This window comes from Peromyscus eremicus, chromosome 14 (assembly GCF_949786415.1).
Source record: "Peromyscus eremicus chromosome 14, PerEre_H2_v1, whole genome shotgun sequence".
NCBI lineage: Eukaryota > Metazoa > Chordata > Mammalia > Rodentia > Cricetidae > Peromyscus > Peromyscus eremicus.
In genome coordinates, this window is record NC_081430.1 from 57541384 (window position 1) to 57558362 (window position 16979).

The following is a 16979-nucleotide window of genomic DNA, read 5'->3' on the forward strand; positions in this document are numbered from 1 at the left end:
ACTCAGGTGGTGGTGGGGGGGCTCCCTGGCATCTGCTTGCTTGGCTGTGCCTGCTGTGTCTGCTCTGCATCTGGCCTGGGGTGACAGGGTCATTGTTGCTCATCACTGCTTCCTCCTCTCATTGATCTCACTGCCGGCTGTGGGTCTGAGGCTCGTTCAGTTAGGACAGGGTTGCACAGTCTTGGACAGTTAAGACAGGGTTGCACACAGTCTTGGACAGTTAGGACAGGGTTGCACAGTCTTGGCTGGTTCTGGGACGCTGATAGTTGGCTAGTCCTTTAACACAGATGATGTTGCTGGTTGATGAGTTGAAGTTGTGGCCCTTCACAAGTGGGTTCCCCTTGGGTCAGGAGTGGCAGGAGGGGGCACTGGATTTGAGCAAAGCTAGCTGAGGCACAAGGGAGGATGGCATCAACTTTGTTGTGTTTTCAGTCAAGTTCATCATCTGATGAGTCTGGCAGTGCTTCTAGCCTTGCCTGTTCCCTGGCTGGGGAAAGCAGTGCCATTCTGGAGGCCATGGTCAGGAATCGTGTGAGGGCCCGAGCCACCTCATCTCTGCTGAGCAGAGTAAGCCGGCCATCAGCACCAAGAATGTAGAGTAGGCGGTTGTTGAGGAAATCTAGGACCTCTGGGTCCATCAGATTTCGCGGGCGGAAGGTGACCGCTTCTTGGTCGCCAAGCAGGGCTTCTTGCACGTCGTTGTCCTGCGCGTCCTGCGAGGTGTCTTGCAGGCCGTCATGCAGGCCACACTGACGGTAACGTTGCAGGTCGTCTTGCAGGGCTTCTCGCAAGACGACATCTTCATCACCAACGACGTGCAGCTCTAAGTATCGTTGCTGGTGTGGGTCCGGGAAGATGTCCTCCTCGGGGTTGACTCTGACCCCGAAGAACTCACACAGGGTCAACCAGAACCCTGGGGTGAATCGCAGGCCCCGTGGGGGCTGGGAATGCAGGGCATTTCGATGCCAGCACCTGGGGCTCAGGTACAGTTCAGCCAGCTCTCGAGCTGGAAGGGTGTTGGCCCGCGCTACAGGGGGCATCTGGCTGAGCAACTGAGTGATGGCTGTGGCCATGCCACTACCTGCAATGAGGCTTGAGTCCAGGATGAGCCGGAGTGTGTGTCGGGGCTCAGGCCTGGCCACCTCCAAAGAGGGGGCAGGCAGTGGGGAGAGGTGCTGCCTCACCCTCATCATCGCCAGGAGGGACGCCACACCCAGGACACTCTTCCAGTAGAGCAGGCCACGGAAGAAGTGTAGGACAACGGACCGGATCTGGACCCTGCTGAAGTGGGTCAGGAGACTGTTGAGGATATGTTCTATCGGGATGTTAGAGAGTACCTCCTGCACCAGGGCCTGCCGATTCAATTCTTCCTGGTCTGACTCATCGTCACTGTCCTCGGACTCAGTCTCAGCCTCAGATTCAGAATCAGAGAACGAGTCCCTTTGGTTTGCCCTCAGGGCAAGAAGCATCAGTGGCCTCATGTATCTGCCTTTCACGGCTCTCTGGTTTGGATTTCTACGGGACAGAGCTCGGGGGTCATCATCATCAGGCAGCTCCATCACATCATAATGGAAGTGAGAGAAGAAGAAGATCCAATGCCCGGGGAGAAGTACGGTGAGCCTGTCATTATTCAGAGAGGCTAGATCCTCTGTGTTGAGAAGGATCATGATGGGCTCCTCGGTGTTCTCCAGGTAGCGACACCACACTTTGAAGGAAGCCCGGATTGGAAGGATCCTCAACTCCACTTGAGGGTACTTCACCTCGATTGGGGAGAGATGTCGTGAGTAGAAAGCGCAGGTAGCTTTTTTGCCGGTTTCTTCATCAGTTTGGATCAGGGAGGCATATAGGAATGACCCAATGACGCCTGTTTCCAAGTAGAATGGGTTCTGATGCTTGGGGTGGTACAGAATGGGTGCCTTTCGGAAAGCCCTCTTTAGGCAGTCTAAGGCTTCCTGATGCTCTTCTCTCCAGCAGTAGGTCTCTGAGCTCAGCAGCAGCCTCACCAGGGGCTCTGCAATGATGGCAAAGTGCTCCACAAAATGGCGGTAGGGATAGAAGAGTTCGATAACGGCTTGCAGGCCCTTCCTGTTGCCGGGGGCAGTACACCCCATGATGAGGTTCATGAGGGTCTTGTTCAGTTTCACCCCTTTGGGGGATAGGGCGAAACCCATGATTTCTGCGGTCTGGCGATGGAACTGGCTTTTGTCCAGGGAGCAGTGGATATTGTGACCGCGAAGGCGGAGCAGGACTTGGCGGACATGATCAAAGTGTTCCTCCTGGCTCATTGAGTAGATCAGGAGCTCTCGGCCATGGGCAATCGCATAGAAGCCTAGGATGTCTTTTAGGATAAAGTGAATCTCATTATCACAGTCGTCAGCGTATGAGTCTATTGTGAAGGGCCGGTAGCATCTCATCTGGTAAGGGCTCAAACCAAATGTTGCTCTCCATGTGTCTTCTGTGTGTGTGAGGCTGTAGTCCACCCTGGGTTCCTTAGCAATGTCTCGCAGCTCCAGTTTTGTGAACCATGTAGCTCCATGTAACTGGTCAAACAGTTCTGGCATCATCTGTATGTAGTCCCGTCTTTCATTCAGCATGTCATATAGTATCCAGTATTGCTCTTGCTGCCTGGCTTTTTCTTGCATCCTGGCACTCACAGATTGACAAGGCCTCTTGGAAGAACTCTCATAAAAGACGTCGTTGTGATCACTGTCTCCAGCCTGCTGAAGCTCAGAGGGCTCTGATTCAGAAAGATCATCGGATCCGTCTGAGCTTGGCTGGTCGGAAGTCTCATCATCTGCTTCCTTCGGGTTAAACACGTCGGCCAGGTCTGAATATAATTGCGGCAATCCGGGTAGCATGGCCATGCTAACTTTCTCCAGTGCGATGCATGGTGGGGGTGGGTGGAAGCAATTCTTCAGGCAGTAGGGAGAGTGGAAGGTACAACGGCCTTTGATCCAGTCAACTTCAGGTGCATGGGTACGGAGCCACTTGATGCCAAGGACCACAGAGAAGTGGGGTGAAGGTACGATGTCAAATTCGATGTACTCACAATGATTCTGCTGGATACACATCAGGGGTTCGGTGTACAGCCAGATGGGTTCATTGCCGATGAGGGAGCCATCCACGGTTTGGACTGCCTGTGGATAGGGTCTCTCATAGAGCTCCACGTAATGTTCTTGGGCAAACTTCTCATCCATGTAGTTCCCTTCTGCTCCTGAGTCCACCAGGGCCTGCACTGCGACACTGTGGTAGGGGTTCACCCTCACCATGAGCAGCAGGAAGAGGTGGGCACGATTGATGTTTGGATGGAACGCATTGGGCAGCCAGCTGCTCACACTCCACTTCTCTGGGGCAGGTGGGTCAAGCCAGATCATGTTCCTTGGGCGGGACTCGGGGGGCAGCCTGAGTATTGCCCTTCTCTCTGCCAGCTTATCTTCAATTTGCAGGACGAGCACCATCAGGTTCTCCAGGGATTCCGGCTGGGGGATTCGAAACAGATAATGCCTGATGTCTTCATTGAGCCCCTGGCACAAGTGGGCCTGCAGGACTTCATCTGGCCAGCCCAAGGTGGGTATTAGACTCTGGAATTCATTGATGTATTCGGCAACACCGCGGTTCCCCTGCCTGATATTGAACATGGCGTCTTCTGCCACGCGCAGCGTCTGCCTGTACTCGAACATTTCTGACATGGCCTCGATGAAGCCTGAGTAGTTGTTCAGTAAGGGGCTGTTCTGCTCTACCAGGCTGTTGGCCCATTCTAAGGCTAGGTCAGACAGATGACACATGACAAATTTCACCCGTAGCTGGTCGTTGTGCAACATCGATGGGTAGTTCTGTAGGGTCATCTGACAGAGCACAATGAACTCATGGTATTCTCTGCGATCTCCAGAGAAGTGCCTGAGTTTGGGAAGCCGGCCTTCTTCGATGGCTTGCATCAAGATCCTCTCTGCTACTCTCTGTTGGTGTTCAATGTCTTGCATTCGGAGGAACACCGAGATGATGGACTCCATTGTGGCCATGACTTGTTCCGGAGAGCTCCCGGGCTGATCCTCCTCTTCGAGGTTCTCCTCATCTTCTTCATCTTCCAGGTCAGTCTCATCTCCTTGCTCTGTCTGGGTCTCAGATGAGTTGACGAACACTGAATCTATGCCATCAGATGAGATAGCAATCTCACTGAGTGGATCCTCCCCTTCCTCTTGTGAACTATCACATGACTCCTCCATGTCTTGGAGTAGGTCACTGGGTGGATCCTCTCGTTCCTCACATGGGACACTGGATGGTTCCTCCACGTTTTCGAGTGTATCAGTGGGCAGCTCCTCTTGTTCCTCACATGGGCCACTAGATGGTTCCTCCACGTTTTCAAGTGTATCAGTCGGCAGCTCCTCTTGTTCCTCACATGGGCCACTGGATGGTTCCTCCATGTTTTCGAGTGTATCAGTCGGCAGCTCCTCTTGTTCCTCACATGGGCCACTGGATGGTTCCTCCATGTTTTCGTGTGTATCAGTGGGCAGCTCCTCTTGTTCCTCACATGGACCACTGGATGGTTCCTCCATGTTTTCGAGTGTATCAGTCGGCAGCTCCTCTCGTTCCTCACATGGGCCACTGGATGACTCCTCCAACTCTTGGAGTAGATCAGTGGGCAGCTCATCTCGTTCCTCACGTGGGCCACTGGTTGCCTCCATGTCTTGGAGAAGATCAGTGGGCAGCTTCTCTCGTTCCTCATACAGGCCACTGAATGGCTCCTCCAAGTTTTGGTATAGATCAATGGGCAGCTCTTGCATTTCCTGGGTCGAGCCACTGGGTGGCTCTTTTCCTTCCTGGGCTGGGCCATTGTCTGAGCCCGCCTCTGCCTGCGCCTGTGCCCCGCTGCTGCCTGGTGTCTCCTCAACGGTGTTGGATGAGCCCTCGGAGGACTCCATTTGTTTTGATGATGGATTATTAAGCTCCATCATCGTCTCAAATGAGTCTTCAGAGGGTTCTATCATGTCGTCGGTTGGAAAGGACTCTGCTCTGAAGACAGGTAAGGTTGTAATGTGTGTGGTCAGAGACCGCGACCGTGGAGATCAGAACCTAGGGGTAGAAGGGATAAAAGCAAGAGGAAAAGCAGCAATTTAGAGTTTCAAGACGTCAGGGTCAGATTCTCAAGGACAAACCAGATGCCCAAGTAATTAGAATCAGAGAGAAACCAGAGAAATTCTCCCTGCATTCAATATAGTCTCCTCCTCTGGTCACTTGAGGCACCTCAAGGGGAGAGGCTCAACCCCTGACCTGCCTCCCAGGCGGAGTCAGACTGCCCCGCCTGCCTACTTCCTCCACTGGAATGAGAAATTCACAGTCCATAAATTTTGTGGAGCAACTGGCCCAGAGTGTCCTCCGTGGCAAGCAGACACCTGGCAGGGCACACTTCTGGCCCGTTTTGCCCTGGCACCCATGCCTGGTCAGTTTCCCTTCCTGTCTCTAGTCACCCGAAAGTCATAAGGTCACATCTCAATGCCACTCTAAGCCACTGCTGGCAGGCTTGGTGGTCTGGAGCCAGCCCAGCACGCTCAGTTGGAGGCGGGATTCCACAGTGAGATGCTTGCTGTCTCCCAAACTCTGGGGAAAGAGGAGAAATCGGGCACTTGGCCACTGCCCTGCTAGTTGGGTCAGCAGCCAAAAATAGCTCTTATTTCCTCCTCCAGGCTCCAAGTCGAAATAAGTGGGAGAGAGCATGACTTTTGGTTTTAATTTTCTCCCCATAAACGTTTATAAAATGCCTACTGTGTGCTGAAAGCTTACACTTTTGTTGCTTTATCCTTGGTCATACTTTGGGGGGTGGGATGGGGTAGATTTCATTTCTCAATTTGATCTCTATCCAAAGCTACGGTCTCTCCAGTGCTGAGATGGAGGTTTCCAAACTCCCTTCCCAGCTTTTCAAAAATCTACCCTCCAGCATTGCCCTGGTCTGCAGGGCTTGTGGAGCTTCAAACATCTGGCCTCAATTCTGATCATGCAAACATTTCTGTCTGCCTCTTGGATCCTATCTTTCCAAGTTTCCCCTCTGCTCAGGCAGGGGCAGGCTTTTCATTCTTGAAAGCACCCCTTCTCTCTGTCACCGTTGATTTCCTCCAGTACAGGGGTGTATCTAGCAGAGTTACAAAGCTGGGGGAAAGGAGGGCCCGAGACCTTTGAAATCTGATTGTCCTGGAATTTTTGAAAATCTGGCCATGGGAGGATTTAGTGCACGGAAATTGAATTTAAAGGAATGTATTGGTTTACAAAACAAATTAGGCTATTGAATATCCCAGCCATACGACTATTGTCTTTATAAATTCAACACCTTCTGTTACTTCTCAATTTTCCTTTAGGATTACTAGGCTGACCTATCACACACACACACACACACACACACACACACACACACACACACACACACACGCAAACTCAAACAAACAACAACAATAAAAACCAAAAACCAAAACCAAAAACCCCAAAATAAAATAAACAAAAATCTCCATGCTGTCCTTTATGTAAAACCAACATTGGCTCAAATCCATACCTTCCAGCAGGATAAAACATTTGGGTCTGCAGTTTCTCAGAATTAGACATACCTTGTTAGCATGACACTTAAATTTGATCATGCAATTCCTCTGATTAAAGCCTCTCACTGTTTATTTACTGTCTGCAATATTAAATCCAAACCTTTTGTATAAACACATCTGACATGTAAACTTAACCAAAAACTATTCTCTGGTTAAAATTGAAAGGCCATAGAGTAATGCACAAGTTGGACTTGTCATTTCTGGAGGTAGAGATCAGAGTTTCTAAACCTGGTGTAAAAATTAGGTAAAACAGCCATCTCAGAAACACGCACAGCATATTGCATAAATCAACTCATTTCCTCTTCATAAAAGTCCTCTACGGCATGCACTATTATTGAAATGTAAAATTTAACTAATTCATCTGTCCGACATAAAAATCTCAGCAGGTCTCCCACTTAACCTCATGGTTTACAATTTAAATTTGCAGCAGTCTGATTAACAAAGTAGAATATTCACCTTCTTAATAAAATGTTTACACATAGAGATTAACAAATTCGATCATGTAAATGATTGACTCTTTCTGCTTTCCTTCAACCAGCCTTCAAACAAAAATCTCACTTTCTAAGTATCTTAATAAGCCTGGATATCAGAATTTAAACTTTTAACAGAATAAACAATATTTATCTCATGGTTTCCTATTTAACATACACATTTCTTCTCTATACTATGAAGTTCCAATTGCTTAGCATAAATTAATTTTTTAACCATGTGGTTTAATTGATAGCTAATCAACACAAAATTCACAGTTTCATAGCTCACCCCAGAAACACTTGACTGCCTTCACACCAAAGATCTTACATAATATCAAAAGCTCATACTTCTTGTAACATGCATGCACTCACTTGTGTAACTTCTGCTTACAGCCTCACAAAGTCTCTGCCTTACCTATGAGATCAAGCCTTAAGTGATCATAAAGTCATACATTTCTCAGCAGACCGAGCCTATTCAACACACAAACTTAATGATGTCATTCTCCTAAAATCTCATCATGGCGGGAGTCCAAATTCCTCAGCCTGGCATGACAGTGTACTCCTTGCATTCCTCAAAACCGTGTCCAAACCTGACATGCTATGTAAATGTCATCTAACTTCTCAGCCCATGATGTAAGTTACCCAGCTTCTCAGCACAGAAGCTTCACTGGTGCCCTTGTGCTGAGGGGCAGTGGACATTCACCCATGCATTGAACTCTTCATCAAATCTACACACTTTAGCATACAGCATGCTTTAAATCATCAAATTCCTTGGGAGACAAAACTCTTGACCATTTCACTCCTTAAAACCCTTTCTTGGCCAAACTCTAAGCATCCCTCTCCCCACACAAAAGGATTAAAAATGATATCTCACCCCTCACTCAGGATACAACAGTGCCTTCGATGTGGACGTGAGTCACATCTCTAACCATGTTGTAATATCCACTTTCCTCTCTGCTGAATTCATAAACCATAAGGAGTCACTCCCAGATTTAAAACGTTACAAAGTTTCTTTGTAGCATAAATTTCCAAATTCTTAACAAACAGTGCAGTATCTTATCGTGTCACTTACCTCCAGGCTGGACAAAACAAAACAAAAAACAACCAACAAATCTTCCCTATCACACTTTTAAGCTGTTTATTGGCTAAAATCCAAACTTATTAGAGTGATATTATAATCTAGTGTGTCATCCCTTAGAATAAAATTCACACGTCTTAGCACAGTTCATTAAATCTGAGTTTGTAACTCCACCTTAAAAACTTTGCAATGTCTCTTAATTGTGCACGACATAAAAAGTCCAGATTCTTGGCATACAGCAAGAATTTGATTTCATAATCGTGCTATGTTGTATCTATCAAACAGAAAAAAACTCACCATGTCACTCCGTTAGAATTGGATAAATCAAATTTTTAAGCATGTGCAAAAACTTTATCACGTCAGAGTCTCTAAATAAATTCCAAATTTCTCTGCACAGTCCCCATCTCGGTCATGTAACTCCTCTAATTAAAACCTTTCCCCAGTGTCAACATTAATCATGTCTTCTTGGCATGCCCTGGGAGTCCAACTTTGGCATTCCCTCAGCACAGAGTCAGAATGTTTGGGCATGATCCTTAAATGTGTGCCTGTTAACTTTCCTATTTACGATTTTTCAGTATTTCGTGTTGCTTGTAATAATAAAGTCCAAAGCTGTTAGCCATAAAATATGTTTTATCATGCTTTCTACAAGCTTATCTCCCACAAGCAAACAATCTCACCATTAAGTTTTTTAAAGCCTTTTGGCAAAAGCCCAAAGCCCTTAGTGTGATAGAAAATTTTCATACCGTCAACCCTCAAAATAAAGTGCATATTTCTACCTCAGAAACTCAATAATCAATTAATAAAACTCCCACTTAAGATCTTTTCACACATTTCCAGCAATGCTAAAAAGTTCCACTGTCTTTGAGTGACACTCTCATTTAATCATGGCATTCTTAGCTTCCAACCTTAAAATTTCATGTCCACGACATAAAATCCAAGTGCCCCAGTGCTGAATGGAGCCTGGAGCGAGTATATCTCTTGTTGAAAACATATAGATTGCTCTGTACGCTTGGGAATCTAGAGCTTAAATTGTTTTGCATGATGTAAAAACTTTTAACCATCTATAGCTTCCTTCCTCATTTCTCCTTAGGCGTTTCTCTAGAAAGACTGAGTCTCATGTCCCCCATCCTAAACTCATCTCGACTTCGTTGTTTCCCAGAGCTTTGTAGTTTTTAAAATCTTCAGTCCGTTAGTTTACCCAGCAGTTTGTTCCCATTCTTTTCTGCCCTAGGCATCCTGTTTGGACCCCACAGAACTGGAGACGGGTACCACCGTGCAGCCTCACAGCAGCCAGGGGGTGAACACTGCACCCTGAACAATAAGGCTCTGCTGGAGGTGAGTGAGAGCTCCTTGTAGCAAGAGGAAGGGCCATCTACACCAGGTGGCCCAGCTCAGGGATCTGCCTCTCTGGGTGGGCTTGGGGCTTGACGAGTGCCCTCCTTATTCTCTGATGTCTTTGGACAATCACCTAGGCTTCCTCTGGCTCTTGCTCTCCCTCGGCCCACCCTGCATGCCTCTAGAATGAAGGAACATTCTCTGTCCTTCAGATTCATCTCAAGGTCTGTTCTCAAACCTTCCATTTTGAAATTCCTATTAAAATCTAGATCCAGCACTTAGGGTTGGAGCTACCTTTTGGGTAGCTCTGTGACCCTCTACCACACAACACTCAAGACAGACACCCCAGTCTCACCACTGTTAGTGTCCCGAGACTCGGTCAGGTCAGCTCCTTGCTTGCCTCTGAGCAAGTGGCCCATGGGGTCAGGCCTGCCACGGAGCATCTATGAAGGGTTGAGTGAAGGGGGGGGCGGGGGGGGCAAATCCCTCAGCGAATACCTTTCCCTGTACAGTAAAGGAAATCTGATTTTAAAAATAGAGCTTGGAAGAGGAGATGAGAAGATATTTAGGAGCAGAGTTGAGGGTTGAACATGGGCTGGGGGGCAGGGGTGGAGGAATTAGGGGAAAGGTGAGGACAGGGGAGGAGGGTAGGAGCCCCTCGCAGGAGTTTAGGAGGCGGGTGAAGTCAGGCAGTGGAGAGGTGGGCAGCCATGGCTCTCAAAGACCTGTTCTATTATAACTGGTGTCTTGACTGTGAGGTGAGCATCAAGTGAAGACCCCGGTTACTTTGGATTTGTGTGAGACACTCAGAGGCTCTCAAGTGTGAGGGACATAGCCATTAAGTCTTAAAGGATAAGTTCCCTTAGAGTTACTATCTTTCTGTCTTGCCTTCTGGTGCCATGGGTGGGAATGGAGTACCAGGATGGACATGTAAGGACAGTGAAGAATACACATTATGTTATTCATTTATTTTATTAGACATGTCACAGTCAAGATGTGTCCTTGGCAGGCAGAACCTTAGGATCCTTGCTGGTTTCTCTGGTGGAAAAGATTATATTGGCCCCTCTTCTTATTCAAGTTTCTGAGAGGGAGTAGGACTTCCCAAAACCCTCAGCAGGACTGCCCAAAGTCCCACAAGGAGCTCGGGTGAGATGTCATAGTCTCAGCGGCCTTAGAATCTGCAGGGAGCAGGCTGGGCCCAGCCCATATCTAGGTCTCTACTAGCCATTTCACCCTGACTTGAACATCTGCAATAGGGAGACCCTTCACCTCACTGCTCAGGAAAACATACAAACACCCCCCCCCCATGGTTTGGATAGAAATCCTTGATCAGCGGGCCTTCATCTCCATGATGGGGCAACTAAGTTTTTTGAAGGGGGAATCCCATGACTTTGGGTAGAGAGTGAATCAAAGTAGATGGAGGACTCTTTCAATCTTGGGTTTCCTACCATGGTTGGAAGCCTCTAGCAGAGGACCCTCAGCCCGTCGCTTGCCTATTCATCCAGAGGAAGAGTGGTGCCCTTGACCCAGCCGCATTGTGTCCTGGCCCATGCCTGTTTAACTGGCAGCTGGGGGGCAGCTGGATCACTCTCCCAGAATAACCGTGGAGGGGGAGAATATGCCACTCTGGGAGGGACTGTGGGGTTGTGCAGGAGCACACCCTTCCTCTAGGGGCTGCTCCAATTGCAGAGCCAATCAGCTGCTCCTCTGCCTAAACTTTCCTTTCAAGGCGCGTGGGCAGAGATAAAGCCTGGATAGGGATGGATTCTGCGCACCTGCTAACCCGGCTGGGCCTTGACTTTCCATGTGACCTTTTCCTGGACCTCAGTTTCCCCTTGGCTTTCTAACTTTCTTATGGGGTTTCTGAGTGGTGCCTGGTGGCTACCCAGGCTGTGGAGGCAAAGGCAGGCCCTGAGTGAGTAGTTGGAGATCAGGGACTCCTACCCTTCCTCAGTTCTAATAGCGGCATCTAGAAATTACAGTCCTAGCTTTGTTTAAATAGAGTTCTCTCAAGCTACACAATGATTGAAAGCACAGACTGGCTTCTTCTGGCATCTGCCTTGACTTGACAGCTCCTGTCTGGCTCTGGCAAGCTCCATTACCCTGCCTGGTTCTACAAAGGCTACATGGATACACCTTGAGGGCTGCAGGTGTAGGCGTAGGAGTATGGTGAATCTTGGAGGTGGTGACTTCAAGGCAGGAAGACTTCATCCTAAGGGTTGTGAGAGGTAGGGCTAAGGCCAGGGAGAGAGGGTGGTTAGCCCTACAACCCGCTCTTTGCCCATTTAGAAAGGGAAGGAGGTGTTTCCTTTGTAAACTGTGAAAAACTGTGCATGAGTCTGGGCCTGTTCTTGTTACTAGGGTTTATCTGATTATTGCGTTTAGAACACCCACTCTAATTGCAGGGGTCGAGATTTAGACTAGCATTGTACATAAGGTGCCAACTTTAATTTTCCAATTAGCCTCATGACGGGAACAAGCTCTGCACTGAAAAGAATACACTAGACTCAAAAGGTGGACATTCTGTCCAGGACCCCTGATTATCAGTGGCAAGAACGCAGACCCAATCCAGTGACAAACACTCTTACCCACTGCAAAGAGTGGTTGATAACCATTTTATAAGGGACAGGGTATGGCCATGCAGAAGACTTAGGGTGGTCCAGCCACACCTGGAATCCCCATGCCTCCGATAGGGCTAACTATAATTTTCCAATCATAGTGAAATCTGCCCAGTACTAAGCTCTATCTTAGTTTTAATGCCATCATTGGAGGGGTGGCATACCACTTTGCGGAATTAAACTGACTTTTAGAGGGCTTGGTACTGACTTCCAGTGTCCGGGAAGGCAGAGGCAGAGACAGGGGCAGGGCTCTGAGCCAGGTTTCTCCCCCTCCCCTAGTAGATGGCACAGGCAGAAACAGGTGCCCAAAGAGGGATCATGCAGTTGCCATTTGGGGATGTGGAGGGCCTCGTGGCCAAAGACTGCCTTCATTCCATGCTGTTGATGCAGTCAGTCTCGTGGTCTGACAGGCAGCTTGACACAGAAGTGGGGGCCTTGGTGTCTGCCTCCATCTCCCCAAAAGGCTTGTGCTGTCATTCCCAATTCATTTTGTCCTATTTGGTATCAGCAGAGGGACAGGATGGGATAAGACAGCTGGCTGAGACTCTACTAATTATAGCTTCTCAAGTATTTGAACAGAGGTATTGAGTACCCCAGAACATGTCCAAACTAACCCCTTAACCTTTAGTCCCTAGCATGGCCTTACCCTATCCATTGACCAGGTACCCCTTCTCCACTGGGCAGAGGCCAGCATGGACCCCTACCCCTGCTTACCTTGGCCGCAAGTGTCCAAGTGGATCTCCTGTGGTCCTGCTGGACTCAACCCTCTCTTCTTTCTGGAAGCTGTTGGATGAATGTATTTTATTAGTTATGAAGGTACCATCCAGTGGCAACTCCCCAGTCCCTTTGCCTAGTCTCCAGAACAGGATTCCTGCTTTGAGACATCTTTTCTGTCCTATGCATTTCCCGTGTGTCAGGCACGTCTGGTGAGTGTTCACACACTTGAATTCTTTCACTCCTTAGGATAATCTACATAGGCATTACTTTAGCAAATTTCCACCTTGGAAAAGAAGAACATGAGGCTTGGGGTCTTATTGCTTGCCAATTTGTGTGGGTTCGTCGGCCCTATTGAAGGCCAAGCAAAGCCTAGTTCATGGAATGCCTCAGCCAGAGCCCCAGCTTTCCCATGCCCATGCTGGTACTTGTGTGCCCAGCTTTTTGCCTTGAGATGGGCTCCTGAACTTGGTGAGCCATCTCTTCACAGAGGACCCCTATTTAGTTCTTCAGCAAATATATAAAGATTGGATGTGAGTTTGGCACCCGATTTCCTCTCCTAATGACCTTTTTCTTCCAGGGGCACCTGTTGGAATATTTCCAGGATGGTCCCCTCTTCCTTATGCTGAATCCAGTCCATAATGGACTCTTTAATCATGGTAGTGATCAGCAATTCTCATCTGCTTCAGGCACACAGTAGGTCTACTGGTGGTAATTAGGCTTGTGTCAGAGGCCTAGGGAGGCAGGGGACTCCTGACTCTCATATTTAGTGATTTCTCTTCCTCTTCTAGGTAGCCTAGAGACAAGATGTCTGCTTTCTCCCAGGAAGGGAGCAGATGCCTGGCCAGGATCAGAAAAAAAGGTCTGTGAAATGGTCTCTTTTCCTTCTAACATGTTAAATTAGAGAATTTGCAAATTTGTGGATTTTCCAGAATGGAACTAACTGAAGCCCTTCATTTTGCAGCTGGGGCTCCCTGCCCCTTAAGGGGGCAGGGAGCCAGTGATTCCTGGGGGAACCCTGGTCCCTCTCAGGGTGGCCTGTCCTATGTGACCTCGGGGAGCCAGCAGCCCAGACTCAGTGCCCTGCCAGGTATGTATGCAATTCTTCCTTTTGCTTTCTGTTATGTTTTTGGGGGAAGGGGCTTCTAGAGGAGTGGAGGTCACACAGCCCTAACAAGCTGATGTCCCTGTGTCTCTGTGTGTAACCAAGAGAGGCTTTACTACCTGTCACCTGATGAGAGGATGACCACTATGACATCCTGATGGCGGAGAGAGGCTCATATAGGGTCTGAGAGGACAATCTGCCCTTCACAGCAGGTGGGTGACCTTGGAACCCTGCCTGTAGCTAGTTCCCCCTTCTGTAATATCGGGGCAGCTATGCCCAAGTCTTGATAGCTGAAATTGAACAAGATAGAAAATGGCTGACTAGTGAGGAACCCCTGTGGCATGCAAAGGTGACTCTTCAGGAGGGTCTTCCTCCTGTGGACCCATCTGAAAGCCCATCTCAGCATTTTGTAGTTAAGAGGAAAACAGATGAGAGGCTCAAACAGGAAGGCAGCATTAGGCTGCCCCAGGGTGTTCCTTGGGTTTCCACAGGCTTCTTCAGGCTATCTGTGTCCACGTGGAAGTAACCCTGGGCTGCAGGCCAAGTGTAGGGAATTTCATCTGGATTCTGTTTTTTATTTGTCATAAAAATATTTTGCATTTGTGAGATGCAAAATGAAACAGGCAGATCCTTGCCTGTTAGCTTAAGGTATTCCCAGGTACTGCACCCACTCCACAAAGCCTATGGATGAAACAGCGGAACCTCAAGTGTGACAGAGATAATTAAGGGCTGGCCATGAAGGCAAAAGACTAGTTAACTTGCCTCAGATTTTTTTTTTTCTGCCTAGAATCATGGTGGGAAACTGGTTTGCGTTTCCTCAGAGGAGGCTGTTACCCAGTAAATGAAAACATGGCTTTGCAAGGACAAAGGTGGACGAGGTTTCAGACTGCTAAGTTTAGAAAGGGTTAATTTTTGTTGTTGTTGTTCTGGGGGTCTCTGAGCCTCAGGCATTTCTCTGAAGATGTGGGTGTAATCATATTATCTTTGTCACAGACTCAACCCTAAGCCTGTTCTGAGAATCTGACAGCCTGTGACAGCTGCAGGGGCCTCACTAGCTGGGTCTGAAGCTTAGCCTGCAAGCAGGACTCGGGGTACCTTGGAAAGAAAGGGACTTCTGAGGAGGAGTTCAGGGTGCCATGCACTACCTGAATGGGTTAGTAATGCTGCTGCAGGACCGTGTAGGTTAGACGCCGGAGGTACATGATAACAGTACGTGCTGCTTGAGAGTCAAACTGTCCAGGCACGCAGCAAAGCCCCGGCTCATTGCCAGCAAGCAGGCTCCACTGTTGACACACTCGGGCTGCTGTGTCTGCATTTCTCCAGAGGCCCATGTCCCCTCTGCCAACATCTATCTCAAGTCACATTCCCTTGGACTTCTCATTCCATACAGCTAATCCCCTAGAACACGGGCCAGCGCATTAGCTTTCTGGGCCTCTTAAGGACCGAAAAGGAAAATGTTCCCCCCATGGGTACATTGCAAACACAGAGGGCGGGAGACCGCGGTGGTGAAATCATCGCCTGAGGCTCACACCTGCCGGCTACATGTCACTGACAAAGCTACACAGGGCTAGGGCTTCAGTCTTGGAGGACATAAAATAAAAATTTAAAAAAAAAAACAGAAAAAAGAAAAAAAGAAAGATAAACCTGAGTCCCTGTGTGTACAGTACAGGCTTTGCACACCTATAACTGACTTGTAATTTGTCAGCTAAAACGCTCGTTGCATTTGTTTTTTGTTTGTAAAAGCCAAAAAGAAAAAAATCTCTAAACAAATAAATAAATAAATAAACTTACAGAAAAACTACCACACAAAATATTTTTTGTAGTTGTACAGGAAACGTACTGCTAATTAATATGGCAGTGGTAGCACTTAGCCCCTCCCTCACTCCCCTCCTCAAATTAGGGGCTGTGGTCCTTCTGGGCTCCTGCATTTTCCTGGCCAATTGCATATGTCTAATAAGCACACCACCAGAGTATATGACTTTGTTTCTTTTGTATGGGGCTATTTCAGAGCTAGTGTTTTTCCTTTTGCATTTTGTAGCAGCTTGTTTTTCTTCTCTCCAGAATGTACTTGCCAATAATAAAGATCCATAACCTTCCTTATGACACCCAGCACCTAAGATTCCCAAACGGCGTACACACTGGAGTTGATAAAACCATCTCACTGCCACCCTGAAATCTGGGGTCCTTTATCTTGACAGGTGTAATTAATTATTGAGTTATTTGGATTTGGGGAGTGAGCTCACGAGTATTTATGACATTAATTCAAATGAATGTATGAATGCATACATTATATATAAAAGGTGATATGCCTTCGTCCAATGAAAGGACAATGTCTATGAACAAAGGATCATGATTAATCTGGTTCTTTATGAAACACAGAGGTCCATTAAAAGACAATAGGTTTGGCTGTTTTCCTCTTTTTAAGAGCTGCTTAATATTCTGGCATATGTATTCCACACCGTGTCTTTATTACTGAAAATCCCAGCTGTACTTTTCTCATTGAGAGAATGTGTGCAGATAGGAGCCTGGTCAAAACCCTACTCATCAAGGCAAGTCATGGGTTCCTGGTTGCTCATTATATTATTTAAAAAATAAAACTACAAATACATAAATAAAGGTGGTATCTACACGGATCAGCAAGAAGGGCATGCCACACACCCACATTTTAATTAATGTAATTCAGCTCCACCGATGGCCGATTAAAAAGACCTAAGCTGTTTTCATTTTATGCCATTGCTGATAGCACCACAGAGAACATTCTGATAGCTAAGCTTGTGAACACATCCCTGACTGTGTTTACCCCAGCTCCTTAATGGGAGGAAATGGGGGGATAGCTGAGTAAATGGTTTGCACAGATTTATTTTCATCGAGCAATCTTTCTGAAATACCATTTTGACCTTGTTACCATCTCACCTTCCAATCCAGTCCTCTAGCTGACTTACCACACTTTCCAGGATGTCATCCAAGGGGAAAGGGAGAAAGAAAAGGAAAAAGCCTGATACTTAAGTCCGTTGAGCCTCTAGCTCAACCTCATGCTCTATCATCCTATGTCCTCACTGGACAGATTGTGCTTAGGGT

General features: G+C 47.6%; 1 protein-coding gene and 1 non-coding gene across 2 annotated transcripts; one reads left to right on the plus strand and one right to left on the minus strand.

The window, feature by feature from the left end:
- Positions 1-428: 428 nt before the first annotated feature.
- On the minus strand, positions 429-4985 carry Rtl1 (retrotransposon Gag like 1). Its single transcript, XM_059280036.1, has 2 exons — positions 4726-4985; positions 429-4272 (listed from the first exon to the last, which is right to left on the minus strand). The coding sequence occupies exons 1-2, from the start codon at positions 4983-4985 to the stop codon at positions 429-431; spliced, it is 4104 nt and encodes a 1367-aa protein (XP_059136019.1).
- An 11227-nt stretch (positions 4986-16212) lies between these two features.
- Positions 16213-16289, plus strand: LOC131924808 (small nucleolar RNA SNORD112). Its single transcript, XR_009383067.1, has one exon. It is a non-coding gene; the product is annotated as a small nucleolar RNA SNORD112 (small nucleolar RNA).
- Positions 16290-16979: the final 690 nt, after the last annotated feature.

Excerpts from the sequence above, each read along its gene's own strand:
- Rtl1 (XM_059280036.1), bottom strand. The coding sequence starts at position 4,985 with ATGATAGAACCCTCTGAAGACTCATTTGAGACGATGATGGAGCTTAAT. Across the intron at positions 4,273-4,725 it reads GAGGAGCCATTCAGTGGCCT|TGTCCCATGTGAGGAACGAG; the intron begins GTATGAGGAACG and ends GGAACCATCCAG.